The 19,577-nt window shown below is 36.9% G+C and overlaps 1 protein-coding gene across 1 annotated transcript in view; it reads right to left on the bottom strand.

Moving 5' to 3' along the window:
* RSPO2 (R-spondin 2) overlaps positions 1 to 19,577 on the bottom strand; it is a 163,888-nt gene that overhangs the window by 37,662 nt on the left and 106,649 nt on the right. The window contains exons 4-5 of the mRNA XM_047783417.1: positions 17,296 to 17,439; positions 14,621 to 14,809 (exon numbers count right to left, since the gene is read on the bottom strand). Of these exons, the coding sequence (XP_047639373.1) occupies positions 14,621 to 14,809; positions 17,296 to 17,439 (333 nt within the window). The remainder of the gene's footprint in view (positions 1 to 14,620; positions 14,810 to 17,295; positions 17,440 to 19,577) is intronic.

Here is a 19,577-nt window from a genome sequence, read left to right as displayed (position 1 = left end):
AAGACAAAAAAATAAAAAAAAAAATAAATAAATAAATAAATAAAAGCTCAACTGTTTCCTTGGTTGACAAAATGAAATTATATCTTTAATTTTAAAATACTAAATTTTACTAAAATTTTTTTTGTCCCCCTTAGGAAAATCCAGATAAAAGGACACCAAAGCTTTTTTTTTTTTTTTCCCTCGTCAACAGGAAAACTATTTCTCTAGTTCATGAGTGAGGGTAGTTTTGGCTAATAGCTAATTCTGATTTTATCATTATTAAAAGGAATAGATGATAAAAACATTTTTAAGTTTGAATGCGTGGAAAGCTAGTTTTGAAACAAAGGTATAAAATGAACTTCAGCTGGGTTTGCTTTTTCATATTTGAGCTATCTTTGTTTTTTTCCTGGATTCCTATCTCCTGTAGCAGACAAATACACTAATTTTCTCAATACGGAAAATGCCAGCATTAAAGCCAAATAAAGTCAGGTTTAAGATAATTACACTAGATTTCATCAAAGCAACTTGGCACTCATCAAAATTCAGTCCCAGTTAGCTGATGAGATTTCATCAGGCTGCTTAAGAAGCTAAGAAATAAACAAAATGGAGAGACAATGAAAACAATGTGACAACTGTCAAACAAAATGCCGAACATGACACTGTGCATTTCCCTAAATGCAGTGCTAAAACCCCGATTCTCAACCCCACCATACATACGTACACATGCATACTAGAATAAATGACCACATATTTTGAATTTTCAACCATCTTTCATTGTGTATTCACTGCATACTACTGATTTCAGAATCATTTGTTACCAAGTACTAAAAGTTGCATAAAAGATGAGCAATAGGATGGCTGAATGATTTTTTTTTTTTAAGTTTTAAAATATGGGTGCTTAAAAGGTCACCACCCTTGTTTGAACTCCTTTAAGCAAGTTCTTAATAAATGTAAGCTCTTATAAAAGGAATGGTTCAAATTAGGCTACGACTGATGTTATAGTTTTGCAACTAGATATGCTCACATGTCATCCACCTGGTGGAAAATTTCACATAGTGGCTCTTGGGATATACAGGTCTTATGTTTCTGATAAAGCAGAAACAAACTGATAATAGCAAAACAGTGCACAGCTTCAAACAGGGCTCCAGAAGTTAGCCAAATAACTCTTAATTCAAAGCATATCTGATGACTGTATTAGGTCAGTCTGTGCACCTAAGGTTGACAATTATACCAAATAGAGGAAGATCTGAAATGCAACAGACACTTGACATTTGAAGCAGAAATTACTTTAAATTACTCAGGTTAGCAGTACTACTCTCAACATGAAAATACAAGAATACTACAAGAACTCTTTGCACACATACAAGACATGCATAGAATTTCCTTCTATAGGTTTTGACATAAGATGAAGAGAAGAGTAAGAGTCTACACAATATATAACCTCCAGGGATTAGCATTCAGTCCCCTTTTACCATTTCATTTCATCAGAGGTTTTATTTCCTTTAGAATTTTCAAGAAACAGCTCATTTGGAAAGTAGATTTTTCTATATGTAGGTATTTTTGAAAATAGACTCTTCATATCAGCCAAGTCTATTGTACATTTTATATGTATAAGCCCATGATAGTAATCAAAGACATTACTAATTCAAATTTCTAGTTATTTTGGGTTATTATCTTGGACTAGACATTCCAAGAATTAAACTTAGACGTTAACAATGACAAAATGACCCCAGGACTACTTCACTAAAAACTCAGCAGGAAAGATATAAGACCTGTCAGAACTTTCTCCTAGCAACAAGAGAAGATAGTAATAAAAACGTTAAAGAGGCAGCTCAAGATGAAATTGTTTAGAGCATATCACAAGCTTGTCCATCTTATACCATATTTAACTGTGCATAATGTGTATACCCACATGAAAAACTGTAAAGTAGATGCATTTTTTAATCAGTCTGTGCAAAATTTTCACCTTTATTCAGAGAGAAAACACTGCAAAAACAAAGGACCAATCACTACAGAGGATATACACACAAGAACACAAAATCCCTGGTTGCAGTACCTCTGAGGAATTCCCAGAGATTACAATGGGTTGAACAGCAAGGAGGCTATCTATGAGAGTAAGAACTCTGGGTTTGATGTCTAAGCAAAAACCAGGCTTTGCTTTTTCTCTTCTATCATTACCATAGGAAATTCACTAAGCCTCTCTGTACCTTAGCTTCCAACATGTAAAAAAGTGATGTTGATAAATGCAACTTAGAGTTTTGTTTAAGAGAAAGACATGCTTTCCCCTCTCCCAAAGGAAAACTCATACAGAAACCTCCAAAATGTAAAAAAGAAAAAAATAAGCTACTTTCAGTCAGTCAGGGTGAGAGGTCAGATCCTTACCTGCTGGGCTTTTCCCAAAAGCCATGAAACAACTCATATACCATGAAATCCTGCATAGAATCTACTTTGACCACTCCTGGATCTACATCTAGAGTGTTCTTGCCCTCTATGGACCTCACCTTCTTGAGATTAAATTACTGATACCTAATGGGTATAAGAAAATGAATTCCCATAGCAAAAGCACTATTAGGTGCAGTGACACAATACACATCACTGTATCTGTTCTATATCCTACCCACTTTAGGTTCAGTACTTTCTCATGTTGTAGGTAGCTGGTTCACTTGTTATAAACTATGTTTCACACGCTATACCCATGCCTTAACTTCTTTTTGAATAACTACATACCGGAGCTTGAGGTTTGTAAACAAAAAACTGTCAAGTGTCTCTTCCCTGTGACAACTCTTCAGTCAGTCAAAATTTTCTGGCACTGGTTAATCCATAAGGCTCGATTTGATAACTCTTATTGATTTGAAGTATTTGCCAAGTTCACTTTGCCCCGATGTTTCCCATTTTTCTTTCCGACCCGTATATTATATCAAGTAGATTCTCCATGTTTACATCTATAGTAGCATATGTACTTGATGCTATTTTTTTTGCTCACTTGATTTTTCTCCCTTCGCTTTCTACTCATGTTCCCTTATTCAAACCCTTGCATGATTCCAGGTCTATTTTCTGAAAAGATCTCCTCTTCAGTCATCACTGACCTTTCGTGGTCCTACTGCAATCTTCATCTCCTTCAATATTTGAGGCCTGTTCTGTCCTAGGCCCATGAGGATAATCAGTGGCTGTCCAAGACCTTTCTGGAACTTACTATTTCAATTTTACCACCTAGATTACACTGTCAATGAGATGCAATGAGTTTAACCTTGAATATGCTGACACATTTGTTAGCTGGAATGCAAATTAACCGACACTCCCTCTATCAAAAGCTATTACAATCCTCTTGGTAAAGGACAAAAAGGCTTTATGTTGAGACAATAGAAATAAAAATGAATGAACAATAGAAAACAGGACTGGGTGAGCAGTTATTTTAAAAAGATAAAATAGCAACCCATATTTGATCCTTGATTCTGTGCAAGGTAAGGTATGAATGATGTTATTTAATCCTATGTAGCAGGCCCGTTATCATCCTCCAAATACATATGCTGATGCTGAAGCTTAGAGAGATTAAGTAAACTTCTCAGGTTTGCATACTTTTTAGGTGGTTGAGCAAAAGATGGGAGGCCTAATTTTTTTGAATGTGAGGAAGAGCCCGAAAGGTAGGGCTGAGATCCTGAGTAACTGGGAGGCTAGTGATGCCTTTAAAAAATAGTTATGCCTGGAGAAATACGGTCTTGAAAGGACAGCAAGGTGTGTTTCAGCCACGCTGGATTTGACATGCTGGTGGGCTATCTGAGGAAGATGCCCATCAACAGCCAGATCTGTGGGATTGAAGATGATTCAAAGCCATGAGATGGCAGAAATTAGAGCATGAAGAGGCAAGAGTAAGCTATGGGAAGAATGGACAATGAAGAAGAATTAACAATTATAACGCAATATAGCAGAACAATAAAAATGCATGTCCTTACATACATGCTCGTTTACTCCTCACAAAAATCCTGTGACATATTATCCCCATTACTAAATGACTAAGCTTTGGGAAGTTAAGTAATCTTACCAATATCATTTGACCAACATGGGACCAAGACCAGTATGCACCCAATTTACAACTCTTGCCCCTATTTTTTCATACTCTTTTTTACAAGGCACATTCATTCACTGCCACTGAAGGTGTAAAATAGAAGCTTGCTGACGATTTGTCAAAAATAGCCAAGTGTGTGTTGCAGGCTTCGGTGGGGGGCGGGGTCAAAGGACTCAAATTAGGAGGAAGAAATACATGAGACATTGTTTCCCACCCCATGCCACAAACACCACAAATTGATAACTATACAGTTTTCTCCTAAACCCAACGTTTAATTCAGAATCCTCTCATCCCAGCATTCTAGGTAGTGGCTAGTAAACGCATACTAGATAGAACTATTTTAGATAATTATACAATTGAGACTGGGTCTTGTGGGATCATTTTCATCCTTGACCTGAATATTCTTTAATTTGCGTACTTTAAATTTTCAGAGTACTCCAAGCTGGCTAAGGAGAAGCCATTAAAAGCTTATCATCATAAGAAAAACAGGGAATAATACATCCAAGGGTCTTGGTAAATGGCAAATAGACGCAGCAGTTAGAAAGCAAATATAGTTCAGTTAGGGTGAATGCAAAATGAGTCTAGATTTTAAAAAGTAAACTGCACTCATATAAACTGGGGAGTGGCTTGGCTTAGAAAGTTGGCAGGAAAAGATGCGAGGGTTACAGTGGACTGCAAGTCAAGGCAAAATCCTGTGCTCTTTAGAAAAGCAAGCATGACAGAAAAATGCATAAACATCACAACCCATAAGTATTCTCTGGTAATTCTTCCAAGCTCAGACTGTTTAATGCTCTGCCCCAAATCTGGGATGTGCAGTTTATCTTCCTCCTTGTACCTTACCAGCACCACCTCAGTCGCTTCCATCTTCAATCAGCATTCTTCTAAAATACCTCCATGCTCAGAAGTCCCCTAGGACTCTGCACCGTGCACAAGGTCAACTCCCAAATCCTATCCTCTCTATAGAGTGGCTCCATAACCAACTTGCAACTTATATTTCTGCTGTGCGCTGCTGTGACTGCCCTCCTCGAAGTCTGAGCTCCAGCCAGGCTCTTCTGCTCGCCCCCCCTTGGACACAGAGGAACGCTTCGGCATCTCCATCTTTTCCCCTGCCTAAAGTGAGCTCCCTTTTTAAGGTGTTCTCCACCCACCTCTCTTAATATAAGTTGTGCTCTTCAGGAAGCATTCCCTTGCCAAGACAGCTGAAATAGGATACTTTCCCTACCATTTCAGGGCCTATAACAACACTTATTCACATTTACAAATTCTATTTTCGTGAATTTTGTTATGTTGTAGTGTGTGTTTTCTTCATCCCTGACTATAAACTTTTATTTCTATCATCCCCCACTCCCAATTTGCCCATGTCTTTAAAACACAGGAATTAATACATGTTTAAATAATTGATTTGATTGTACCTATTGTCATGGCCACGGAAAAACCATAGATTGCATTGGAAGCTTAGCTCCAACACTTAATATCTGAATGATATTGGGGAAGTAGATTCAAAAGAGGAATTAAAAGCTACCTTGTAACATATTTTAATAAAGACAGTTCAACTCACTAAGCATTTACTCAAAATCCACATATCAAAAACATCAAAAATCTTTTACACATTAAAATAATTGAAGGCCAGCTTTAGACAAGAAATAAAAATCACACAAGGTTATTTAAAATGTTAGTGCAAGGCCTGAAACAATCACCAGAAATAACTCTGCCTCTAACTATGCAACTTCTGATCTTAAGAACATCTATGTAGAGAAGACACCCGACGAGTCTGAAGGGAAACTGACCCTCCAAACAAACGCACGTTCCCCAGATTCTCTGCATACCATGAAGTTCTAAGCAGATGCAGCATTCACTACACGAACCTTGTGGATGGTTCCATTCAAATATAACTAGTAAGTCAAAAAATCCTGATTCCATGATGCCTGTTCTTCTATCCACCCGCAATTATACCTTCAGCTGCACTGAGGAGGAAACACTCTCAAGCCGCCTTCTACCTTCCGGCAGCCTGTGTTTGTGATGCGGACATTGCTGAAGACCTTGTCCATACTAGTCATTGCTCTGGGTGTGGTTCCCCATTTGAGAAATATGCTTAGTGTTTATCTCCCTATGGAACCAGAATGTTCCCATTACTGTGAGAATTAACTTCCTTGATTCTGTATGTCCCACCCTTTGTACATACATGAATGTGTCTGACATTGAAGTATTCATATGTAGGTGTGTGTGGTGTATATATGTGTGTATAGGTATATACATATGTATATATTCATGGTTACATACATGTGTGCATGTGTATATATTCACGTTTGTGTATTTGTAAAGGTGCATATGTGTGCTGTGTGTATATACATATATACATGTGATTTTTCCCTCCAAAATCTGTCGATAATGTATAAGTAATCATTTTAAATTAAGATAGAAAGAATCATATCCATGTTTTCCCTTTGCCTGATAGAAAACCCAAGGCCAGATTTTTGGCTCTATAGTTATTTCAAACCAACATGTATTAATACGGTCTATTTTCCTTGTCAGTCCTAAGCTCTTATTCTAAGTTTTACCCAGTTCTGAGCTTTTAAAATTTGTATTGTTTTGTTTTAGCATGTTATCAAATACTTTTTACATTAACTCCTTTGAGTAATGGGCAGGATACAAGGGTATAACATCAATTATTAAATGTCTTGACTATGCAAGCTCATGTATTTTACTCCTGGTTTCCCAAGTCCTCAAATACAAGAAAATAATGCTGACATGCAGAATATTAGGTCAAAATATTGTATTAGATACACAGGTTAATTATAAAGCAAAACCTATTGCCTTTACATTTTTAGCTTAAATTCTAATAGCATTTGCCACCTGAACCATTTGTCCCTCTCTGTTGCGCAAAGTAATTTTATCGTCGTAACCACTTCTGGTCGATGACAACATGAGTCACACTGGGATTTTAGTACAACTCTGTCATTATTTCCACTAAAATGTTTTCTTTCTGCCTCCTAATCCTGGAGGATATCCACAAGTCCAACTCTAGGTCAATCCAGTAGCTGGAGAAGTATTTACAGGAAATCTCAATGAGCAAACCGCCTGTGCTCTTTTTATCAACACTGTTAAAAGAGCCCAGAGAGGTGCCTGATGAGGAAAATAAGTTGTTCCAAGAAACCATTAGGGGATTTATACTTGAGACTCTCTTATCTCATAAGGGGGGAAGAAAAAGTGGCCTGTTAAGAGAGGGGGGGAAAAATCTACCACTGACACCATGTGTGACCTATTAAAGTTGTTTTTATTTTAGAGTGTTGTAAAAATTGTTTTATATATTTTACATTAAGATTAGAGTAGCCTACTGCTGTGTTGAATTCATAAAAGAAAGGCTCTTTTGGAATTTTCCTGTCCTTGCCTTGTTACACATAGACTGTCAGGCCTTCGGTGGCATATGCAGTTGAGAAATCCTTTTTACAAGTACCCATAAAGAGACTAGTACATGTTGCTCCAGACTATAATTAAATGGGGCTAACAGAGACTCCAGATGGGGAAACTGTGGAGAATGGTACCAAGGTGTGGGTTCTTTCACTCATTTACTCCCTGGCCCCTCGGCCATCAGGCCTGGCACCAGGACATCCTGTCCCTTAGCCTCCATGTGATGGGCCCTTGGAGTCTATGTCTAAATCCAACAACTGCACTTTGCTTTGTCCTCTCTGTACTTTTCATAAGCTCCCAGCACATAGGGGATCACTTTTCTGCTCCTTCATTTTCTTAGACCTTTACACTCTGAAGTGTGAAAATTAATAAGTATGAAAGAAATCACTGCTCAAAAATAACACAAGAACAGGAGTTCCCGTCGTGGCAGTGGTTAACGAATCTGACTAGGAACCATGAGGTTGCAGGTTCGATCCCTGGCCTTGCTCGGTGGGTTAAGGATCCGGCATTGCCGTGAGCTGTGGTGTAGGTTGCAGACGCGGCTCGGATCCCACGTTGCTGTGGCTCTGGCGTGGGCCAGCGGCTACAGCTCTGATTGGATCCCTAGCCTTGGAACCTCCATATGCCATGGGAGCGGCCCTAGAAAAGGCAAAAAGACAAAATAAAAATAAAAATAAAAAAATAACACAAGAACAAAAAACAACACCACCACCACTAGTGCCAATGGTTATCCCCGACTAACTTTCCTAGAAATAAGTAAACAAATTAAAAAGCAGTCAGGGGTGGGGGGCAGTGAGGGAAGAGATACATCCCAAGACACTTCCTAAAGGCTCATTGTTAGGATGGATGAAGCAGAAATTACAGGTACTTTAGCTGCTGAGAAAAATGCCTGGGAACAGGTGGAACTTTGTTAAACGTCAATTTTACTTGGCAATCATACATTTACACGTAAGATATGGCTGCTTATTACTGACTGCCCCAGTTTATAATCACTATAAAGTAAACATTACCATTAGCTGTCATGTACCTGGGAAATTGTACAATTTATTTCACTTATAGGGACTAACACAAATCACTGACTAAAGGAAATATAGGGGTTCCCTTGTGGCTCAGCAGGTTAAGGATCTGGCAGTTGTCACTGCTGTGGCTCTGTTTACAGCTGTGGCACGGGTTTGATCCCTGGCCCAGGAATTTTCTGATTTTGCAGGCACAACCAAAAAGAGAGAGCGAGAGAAAATACATGAAGAAATATATTTATCACAGCAAAGGGACAACAAGAACTCCCTATTTATTTATTTGCTTTTTAGGGCCGCACTCCCGGCATATGGAGGTTCCCAGGCTAGAGGTCAAATCAGAGCTACAGCTGCCAGCCTATGCCACAACAATGCAGGATCCAAGCCACGTCTGCAACCTACACAACAGGTCATGACAATACCAGATCCTTAACCCACTGAGGGAGGCCAGGGATCGAACTGGCAACCTCATGGTTCCTACTTGGATTTGTTTCTGCTGTGCCACAATGGGAACTGCCCCCCTTTTTTGATGTTATCTACTTCATATAAGAATTTCAATATTCACATTCCTGACAACTCCGAAAGTTTCAAAAGAAAAGAGGTTTTTCTCTTATCCTCTTCTCTTCCATACTACTCTTGAGGTTGGCATGTATAAAACAGACCACATAAATTGCAACTCAAATGTAAACAAAATGTAGAGAAATAAAGAACATATGTCTATAGCATGTTTTCTTGACCCCATCCTACTGAAAATGTGCTTATTTCCTGTTCTCAGTTTAATCCATCACAATCTACAACCATCTTTAGTTCTAGTATCTAATACCTAATCCACATGTTGCTGTCAATTTATATACCGAAAACAAAAATTAAAGAGGTCCTATTACTATTGCCTTTTAAAAAGTAGATTTTTGCAGATATTCTGGACCTAAGTTGTTAAATAGTATTTTGTGTGTGTTTGTGTGTCCTACCAAGTTAAAAGCAACTTTGGAGGCGGGGCGGGGGAAAAGATGCTCGTCAAGAAATGTCACGTAAGAGGAACAAGTTATTTTTAAACTGGAATTGTAGGCATGGGCAGTTTTTTTTTATTTAAATTTTAGCACAGTCCTGAGAGAAAACAGCTGGGCTTAAAAAATTACACCATACTGTTATTCACAACTGGTATGGTGAGTTGAGGCAGCCAAGAGCAAGTGAGAGAAAGCTATCTATCTGAGCATCTTCGAAAGCATCACCCAAATGACTTCAACAGCCTGATTGCTTAGATGTGTCAGAAAGAGAAAAAAGCCTCTCCTGGCACAGAGCTACTAGATGTGGGGGAGGGGCTCAGACCCCCCAGCGCTCCTGCACAAGAGCCAGTGGGCTAGGCGTAGCTCTACAGGAGACAGCTTTAGCTGGAGGGTGACTTTGAAAGACTGAGGTTGGCAAGAATAATCTTGAAATCACCAACAAACTGAGAACAAATGATACTAAAATTATGGAAGACAAAGGCATCAGTAGGGATGGTCTGATCAAAATAAAGCCTATGGCTCAACACTTTGGCATTTATGAAATGACCTTTGAGGTATGATTCCCTATATATCTCGAGTGGGAAGACACTCAGAGTGGGTAGTGACTGCAGAGTGCCATGTTCTTTTAAATATTTATTAAAAAAAAAAGTAAAGTGATGCGTCAAAGTGGAGAGATAAACAGTTTAAAGTCAGTTACTTCAATGTTGGAATAGCTTTGTCATCAATTTTTATTATAAGGAACAAGGAAAAGACACAGGAAAACTTAACCTGGGCAAGACATTGGTCCTACTCTTAACTCTACCCTTAATGACTTGCTGTATCACCATGAACCAGTCAGCACCTCCTGGATTTCAGTTCTTTCCCCTTCCCTAATATGTAGCAGGAGAATCAAGGATATTTACAAAACATAGCCATTGAGTCAATAGATAAAAAACTTTCCCTTAGGTCTTCAAAAGATCACCTTCATTCAGATCTCTGATCAAATGTTATTCCCTCTGGGTCCTTGAACACCCTACATAATACACTCCCAATCCAAACTTTCACTGGATTTTCCTGCTTTATTTTTCTTCATACAGCTCCCATCTCCATGGGAAATTACACACATGCACTTCTTTATCACCATGATTCCCACTAGGAAAAACTTTCTAAGAACTCTTTGAACAATATCACACCTAGACCAATCACTGGTACACAATACTAAATATCTGCTGAATAAATTAAAATTAGTTGTCATGGGACTTTACAGATGGGACAGAATACTTCATGTTGAGGTTATAGCAGCCAATTCTAGGAAAGACTACAGTCACCTCCAAGTAACATCAGCTCCCCCATACAAGAATACCTTCCAACTTCATACCTCAGCAACCATGATCTTGCTCTTCCATTTGTCATCTAAATAGACTAATAACATGTTTATATTTTTCTATTAATAAATTGCTCAGTGTACAATACAGTTCAGACTTGAAATCCCTTCCTTTTAAAGCTGCAGGTTATATATTAATAGAATAACTTAGTCCCAACAGGATGATTCTATTAATGAATGTGAGGAGGGAGGTAGGGAAGGGAGTAAAGATAGTCATACCTACTATAAATATAGTCTTCATTCTTAGTATTTCCTTCTTTTTTCCCTTTTTTCCTACACTCGCTGTTCAATTTTTTTCTTTCAACTCATTGTCAATCATCTTTTTCCAAACATCTTTTTTGTTTTTGTCTTTTTAGGGCTGCACCCACAACATATGGCAATTCCCAGGCTAGGGTTGAATTGGAGCTGCAGCTCCCAGACTATACCACAGCCATGCCAGATCCGAGCCATGTCTCTGATCTACATCACAGCTCACAGCAAAACCAGATCCTTAACCTACTAAGTGAGGACAGGGATCAAATCCACATCCTTCTGGATACGAGTCAGATTCAATACCACTGAGCCACGAGGGGAACTCCCCAACATCTTTTGTGATTCCCCTCCTCTTTGTTTCTCCATCCTCCTGCTATCTAGGTATCGAAACCATAGGTCATGTGCAGATTTTTAAGAGTCTTGCTCAGTTTTTGAAGGTTCACTATCTGTGAAAATGGAGGAGGAAGGAAGGAAGGAATAGGGTGAAAGCTGCCAGATTTAAAGGCTTGGCACACACACAGCATAGCTACTGGGAAAGTGTTCAGTTCTTGGTTGTGAAACAATGCTCTTGGCTTTACGATTCTGTTCTTTACCCTTCACATGACAAGCACAGAACTTATCCATATCTGTTGACACTTGGTGCTAGAATCATTGGATTTTAGACATGAACTGGATCTTAAAGATCATCTACCCCAATATCGTCAATTTAAAAATGAAGAAATAGAGGCCAAGAGAGATTAAGTGACTTGCCAAGGGTCACAGAATTCAAGAGTTGACAGGGTGCAGACACCCAGATCTCCTGATCGCCAGACCAGAATGTGGAAGAATGAGTGTCAGAAAAGCCCAGGCTGCTCTCAGATTATGTCATCAGAAATGAAAGAAAAGATAATTTAAAAAAAAAATTGGAGACGCATACTGAGAAACTTCAGGCCAAAAATCAGTCCATGGCTTAAGTTATTTCCAAAATTTCTTCCATTTTTAAAAGCAAAGAAGCATATGATAATTAGAGAAAAAGAGGCTAAAGCATTACACTGTGTTTTCAAATCTTACAGCCATTTATTTTCTCACTTTTAATAGTTTTCAGTGTACTATCTTATATACTTTGGACTATTCCATTTCGCTGACCTCTAACTTCTGCCTTCCAGTAATCAAAAGCAGCTGATTTTAATGTGCCTGTGCTCTAGTGTGAAGGAGGTGAAGGCTGCGTTTGTGCGCAATCAGGTTAAGATTGGCTCCAACGGGAGAAAAATCCATACATATGTTGAAAAGATCTGAAAAACGCCTGTATTCCCAACCTGATTACGACTTACATTTTTGCATGGTTTGTCAAAGCAGATCACCAAAATCAAGTCAAGATGTAAAATGGGATAAAGTGGTTTTCTTCTCCATTCTTCCATTAATTACCGTGACCTATTGAAGAAAAGAACTTTTTCCTCTCTCACCTGAGGCAAGGTGGGATACTCCACTGGAAGTTATGCCAATTTTTATCAATTGGTGCTCAAGTTCCAAAATTAATTTTCTAGTTTTAATTTCCACATTTGTAAGTAGCCATTATTTGACTGCAGAGTCATTTTCCATTTCTATCCACAACTCTGTTTTAGTTCCCTTTTTACAAAACATACAACAAATTCCAATATAACCTTGTAAACCAACTAAGCTTTAAAACTTACTTAAAAATTGAATTTATTCAACTGGATATGTACATACAGGGATTAGAGCAATAGTGAGTCTTTCCTAATGTCTATCCTAATAAATAATATTTGGTAAAACCCAAATATAAATTAAATCAGAGTTCATTACTAGTTCACTTGTCAAAAGGAGAATATTAGCAGATGATACATAAACATTTGCTTGATGTAATTGCTGACGGTGTTAGGCTATATTTCTTATGATGGTATACTGTTGTTGGAGGCATAAAAAATACAATGAACATTATAGGTTAACAATCTAGCTGTTATTTGCAAAATTCTCAAACAAGAATGAGGCTAGGTCAAAATAGTTTTGAAGAGGAGGGGAAGGTGCTGGGTCTTGTTACACATAAGCATGTTTGTTATAGGAGCATTTTCAGGTTAATTTTTGCTATTAACGTAAACCACAATTGGGGGACCACGTTGCTGGAACAGGAATGGGGGGGTAGTTATATAAACAATACACAACAAAGAAAGTCTTTATTTCCAATACCTGAATACATCAGGTTTGTTTTTAGGTACAAGGTTGCAGGTTAAATGCTCTCAGCTATCCAAGAAGTAGCTTATTAGTTTTGTAAGAAAATATTTTCTTATATTTTCACTGAAAAATACCCAGTTTAACTGAACAAAACCATCCTTGTTAGTGAAAAGCAGACCCAAAAAAACTTTGTTTCAAAGACTCAGCAAAGAAAAGCAAAACTAATTCAAGAGGAAAAGCTGCCTTCCTAATAGTAGCTTCTGAATCTGGATCTAATAGTTCTCAGAGGCCGACTGGAGTCTTCGAGTCTTAAAAAGTTTTGTCTTCCTCCATGGATCATAGACATTCTCTATGAGGCAATGTAATATGAATATAAATCCATTCTAAGCAGATATATATTCCCTCTCTGGGCTACAGGCACAAAGCTGCAAAGCTATGCCCCAATAGTAAGAACAAAGGCAAATGAAAGTTTTGATTATTTCATAAGGCAATTTTCTAAACGCAACTTTCTTTTTTGCTTTTCTATTCTGTGCACTAGAAAAACTCTAACTTCATCTTTGGCAGTGTAGCATCCACCAGTGATAAAATAAACAGTAACAAGAGATTATGCTCTAAGAACCTCAGTGTCAGCGCTAAGAACTGAATTTTCAACATACTGACTCGGCTATAGCCAGCACCTGAGCTATGTACACTTCTCCTAATTTGTAAGTGGGCCTAATCCTGTTAATACAGAATAATTACTGCAAATCAGCACAATTACTACAAAGACACAAATAAACATACACATACCAGTAGCTGTTTTCTACAAATTATTATGAAAACAAAGAGAACTGGCTAATTGTGGTAACATTAAGACAATGTTTATTCCTTCCAGTGTTTGGGCAAGTTTATTTTAAGTTGTCATCTTCAACTAGTAACGATACAGATGATTTTTACAGATTCCATAAACCTTTCTAATCTAAACTCTTCTTAACTGAAAGTTGGCTGCTTCTCTTAGAGCAACATCTGCAAAGGCCTGATTTCATAAGAACTGGCTTTTATGGTACATTAACAAAAAAAAAAAAAGAGAGAGAGAAAATTCAACACACACACACACACACACACAGGCTTTTAGAAATCTTGTTGTAAAAGCTCATTTGTAACCTAATCTTCTAAATTATTTTCAAGGTATCATGAAAGTAAATATTCACTTTATATGCCTCACAATTTAAACACATATCTCTAAGGAAGTACAGTGTGGAATTTTACTCGCTCACTAATATTATCATCAGGTTTCCTTCATGGATAAATATTCTATATTGGAGCAAGGGTAATTAGGAAGGGGGAAAATTCAGAAAGCACACAGCCCACGACAGTGATTAACAGAACTCACCTCCTGGACAATGCCTCATGGCCATCTTACATCTCCTGGATTCAGCAATGGTTGGACATGGTATCGTATCTTTTGCTGGCTTTTTAACAATTTGCCGTGTTCTAGTTTCCAGACCCCATTTAAATCCACATGTGCGATTATTTCTGCTACAAGTTCCCCATTCACTCCAATGGCCAACCTCACATCCTTCTAGGAGAGAAAAAACAAACACAGGTAACAATTTGGTATACATTTCTTCACTGTCACCAAAATCATATTGCATTTTTTCTCCACTTCCCCACTTTCAGGTACCAAAAATTAAGTTGTACAGCTTATAAGATGTGTATACGCTTTTTGAGAACTTGAACTCTTTCAACAAGAGTTACAGATAAAAATAAATAACTGCCACATAAGTAACATAAAAACTTTAACTTTCTATTGGTCTTAGTTCATTTTTGAAGGGACATTAATGGCCCATTCTAAAGACAATGAAATATATAATCTTTCAAAGATTCAATAGCTAAAACCTACAGTAAAAGACACTAGTTTCATACCATGACAGGAGACAAAATTTTACAATTCGGCACACGCCCAGTGAAATTCACAAGTGTGCTAATTTTGGAAGTAAGTACTTGATGAAAAGGATAGGGAATGTGTTCACATTTCCTGATTATTTCAATTCTTTTAATAGGTGTCTGGAAACAACTGCATGTATTTCTTATTCCCTGAACTGATGCTCTTGCTTAAAAAGTAAACAAATATGGTCAGGAATGTGAAAATGTATGTATTATCTAGGTATGCAAAAATTTTAGCAATGACATCCTGCTGTGCAGCACTGGGATTCTGCTGTGTGGCACTGGGAACTATGTCTAGCCACTTATGATGGAGCATGATAATGTGAGAAAAAAAGAATGTATACATGTATGTGTACCTGGGTCACCACGCTGTACAGTAGAAAATTGACAGAACACTATAAACCAGCTATAATGGAAAAAAATTAAAATCATAATAAAAAATTTAAAAAAGTTTTTATCACCCTCTTTTGTAAATTCATATATTAGAAAAGTAGGCTACCCTCCAACACCTCCCCCTCCCAGGATGGGAGGAGGGGAGAGGGAATAAAAGGATAAAAATATGCAAAATTAAACCTTACCAAATTCACCATTAAAAGCCTCATCACACTAGCAGATAAGGACTCAGGCCTAGAGTCCACACCTAATTAATATTTCTACATGCCAGATCTTACCAGGTGTCATGGTGATTCTTAGGATTTTCAAAACTATTTTAGATTTTTACTCAGGGAAATGCATAAAACCATTGTGAATTTGTTAATATTTAAGGGTTTCAAAGAATTTCCACTGAACATTTGTAAAGAATGTGGGTCTTGCCTCTCAAAAGCGAATTCAACATTTTGAATATGCTCTTCCAGTGACTTTCATTTTTCTCTATAGGATGTTATCTGCATGCGTGCATTAACTCACACATATTTAGGAACATAAGTACATGTTTCTTCAAAAACCTCTCACTTAAATGTATTCTCTGAAAGTTTTGTATGTATGTAATTACAGACTACTTCAATATTTCTGCAGGAAAAAAGTTCTCAATTTAAGTCTCCATTTTAAAGAGATATGAAGACTCCTTATAACACATTGCTTTGTTGTACACCATAGGAGATGATTACACGTCAAAATTCAGAGGTAGCAAGGGTGGGGGTGGGAGTGGGGAAGATGCTATTATACCTAAGATTAGATTCAGACGTTTATCAGAATGTAGGGACTGTGAAGGGAAGGCATAAATTAGTGGGATGGGACTAACATCATACTGCTATATATAAAATAGTAGCTAATAAGAACCCACTGCACAGCACAAGGAAATCTACTCAATATTCTGTAATAACCTATGAGGGAAAAAAAGAATGGAGATATATATATATATATATATATAACTGATTCACTGCTATACACCAGAAACAATACAATACTTTAAGTCAACTATATGCCAATAAAGAAAATTTTTTAATGTAAGTACTGACAGATCTTTGCCTTTTAATCAGTGGTATAAAAATATGCTAAGGGTTTTATAAACACTCAAAAATATAAAATTTATAAAATGTGTATTCCTATTTACAAGTAGCATATATATTTATATTAAATTATGCATTCTACATATCCAAATTTAGTAAAATTATTTTAACATACTTTGCAACATTTAGTTGATCAACAAAGTATGTCTGAAAAAAATCTCTTCCCAAATAATTTTTTTTTACAAAAATAACTAAGATTCTCCATAGTTAATACACATTACAAAAGTGATAGACTAGTTAACCACATGGCACTGCTTGAAAATTTTTTCTTCTAAACAAAATGTTTTCCCTTAACAGTTATTAATAATTTATTAAATAATTAAGACATGGGTGTATTACATAGATGATAAATATTATGCTCAGCATTTAAATAGTTTAACCTAACAAATATACAACTAACAAATTTTGTAGCAAAATATATGATACTACCCATGGCAGGATGACTAAAGAACTCAGACAGTCAGCAAGGAACTTAAATAATTTTCAGCTCTAATTAATAACAAGAAAATTGATTTGTTTTTAGGATAAATACATTCAGCATGCATGTCCCCCCCCCCAAAAAAAAACAGGTGTTAAAAGTTGAAGTTTGAAAGTGACATGAAAAACTACTCACCCACACATTCCATGGTTTCATCTAAAGGTGCAAAACCATCTGGACATTCCTCAAAGCAACGGCCTCTATGCAAATAAAAGCCTACTTTGCACTTGGTACAAAAGTCTTTGCTAAAGCAAGAATCACAGTTTTCTATTCTGCATCCTAAAAACAATTTTAAAGAGAAAGAGAAAATTTCAGTCAAAAATTTACTGCTTCCACCAATAAAACTTTCACAAACTCACCAGTTGGCTCAATTGGAATTCTAGCGGTCAGAGAAATATGTGTTCAATTCATTTGTTCTCTGAAGCCATCTCATTCTAAATCACTCCTACCTCTTCCAGCAGCTCACCACATCAATAGGCTAAAACACAGTTCCAGCCTGGGGCCCTAGGCAGTATGAGACTCTTCAGAGATTTTTGCAACTCCAAATGGGATTAAAACAAAGGATTAAAAAGAAAAAGTAAACACCCCCACTACAAATTACATTGCTCCTGGGATTGAAATCTGTTCTGCTCTTCAAAAGACCTACAGTGAAAAACGATGGGAATACTCTAATCAGTATCTTCTGCTTCAGGATAGTAAATTAAAATTCCGTTTAATGCATTTACTTTCATCAGAGGATGTCATAATTTGGAGGAGTAGTTTGGAAAACCTATAAGGTGCCAAACATTTCTACTTAGTCTTCATAATTTTCCATCAAAGTGAGAAGTAGAACCCCTTTTTTGCAAATAAGGAACCAGGACTAAGATTAAATCATAAAGCGGGTAGCAGCTGCATTGGTTCTAAAAGGCCCCCAAACAGACTGCCTTCTAAATCTGGTCTGTTTTCTTTTACCACACTGAATTTCATTGAGAAGAGTCAATGAAACAGGGTGCTTTCAGGTCTGCTATGTGTGGTTTTGAATGCCAGCTCTGCGACTCTGAACAAACAGTTACACACTTCTCTGCGCTTCTACTTCCTTCTGAAGAAAACAGAGATGTGTCACTGGCTTTATAAGCCTATTGCGAAGATTTGCAATAACATCTGTAAACTGGCTGTCTCAAACTAGGTAGTCTGCAGATAGAAGCAAGAGTGAATTAGAAACATGCAGTTTTCTACTAAGCCATTCACATTACGAGGATTAAAATGAGGCAATAATTTATAGGCTTGTATTCTAGGTCTGATTGCCTAGTATGCCAGGAACATCTGGGCCAGAGGTAATTGGCTTGTCTGGGTGAAAATAAATATACTCTAAACTACTCTTCAAGGAGAAGGAAGAAAAGGTTAGAGAATTGGTTAATTGAAAGGTGAGGTTTTCAACAGATTACAGTACATTATTACTTGTAACAGATTTAATTGATGGCAATTAACAGCACATAAAGCTCTATGAAAACTCCCTGGCAACATTTTTATTCATTTAACAAGCCTCTGAGTGCCAGTACTGTTTGGTGCTTTAGCGATGCAGAAAAGATTCAAAAATCTAGTTTTTGCAACCAAAGAGATAATAGAATAAAAAATGTAACCAAAACATGTACTCATTGAATATTAAAATTTTGAAAATTGAGAAGATAAAGCCAGAAAGTAGAATATAAACACTAAAGGAGTTTTTGTTAAAATAGATTGCATTATAAATGACAGTTTCTAGACTTATAAAAAGAAAACAAAAACTCTTCACCTAACAATTTTGAATTTAAACAGGTCTTCATGGATTAAATGACCACCATGAAACAGCTAATTCAATTTCTAAAATGTCAAGCAAAGTTACAATTGGAAAAGCAGCTATGTGTGGGTGAAAGTCTAGTCAAATTACACTATTGCTCTTTTAGTGGAGGATGGTGGGCATAGAAGAATGGCTTATCACCCTATAAAATGTTCATTTTCAGTTTTAAATGTTGTAAAGCGTATTTTAATAAAATAGTGGTGTATCACTGGTCAGTAGCTTCTAAATCATGGTCAAGATACATGACCATCATGTCCACAAATTGTTGGTTTTCTTGCCACATTTTTTTAAAAAGCAAGCAATCCTTCCCGTTAGAATTATTTTCCAAGAAATAATGATAAACATTCCAAAAAATAAAAAAATGAAACTAAAAAAGACTATATACTTCATAAATCAGCTGTTATCTACAAGATCTGATTTAAAAAAAAAACCAAAACAAAACATGGCCAACACCAATAAGTTTTTTGACCAAAAAGATATCACAATAGGCATTTGGAAATAATTTTACAGGGCCCTTTCCTGATCTTTATTGTTACTTGTAGCTCCCTTTCCTCATTTCACTCCATGCTCCTAATACCAGTTCATGGAATGTGGAATTTCT

The sequence above is a fragment of the Phacochoerus africanus genome, chromosome 6 (assembly GCF_016906955.1).
Source record: "Phacochoerus africanus isolate WHEZ1 chromosome 6, ROS_Pafr_v1, whole genome shotgun sequence".
NCBI lineage: Eukaryota > Metazoa > Chordata > Mammalia > Artiodactyla > Suidae > Phacochoerus > Phacochoerus africanus.
Note: the sequence above shows the minus strand (reverse complement) of the source record. Positions and strands in the feature narration are given on the sequence as shown.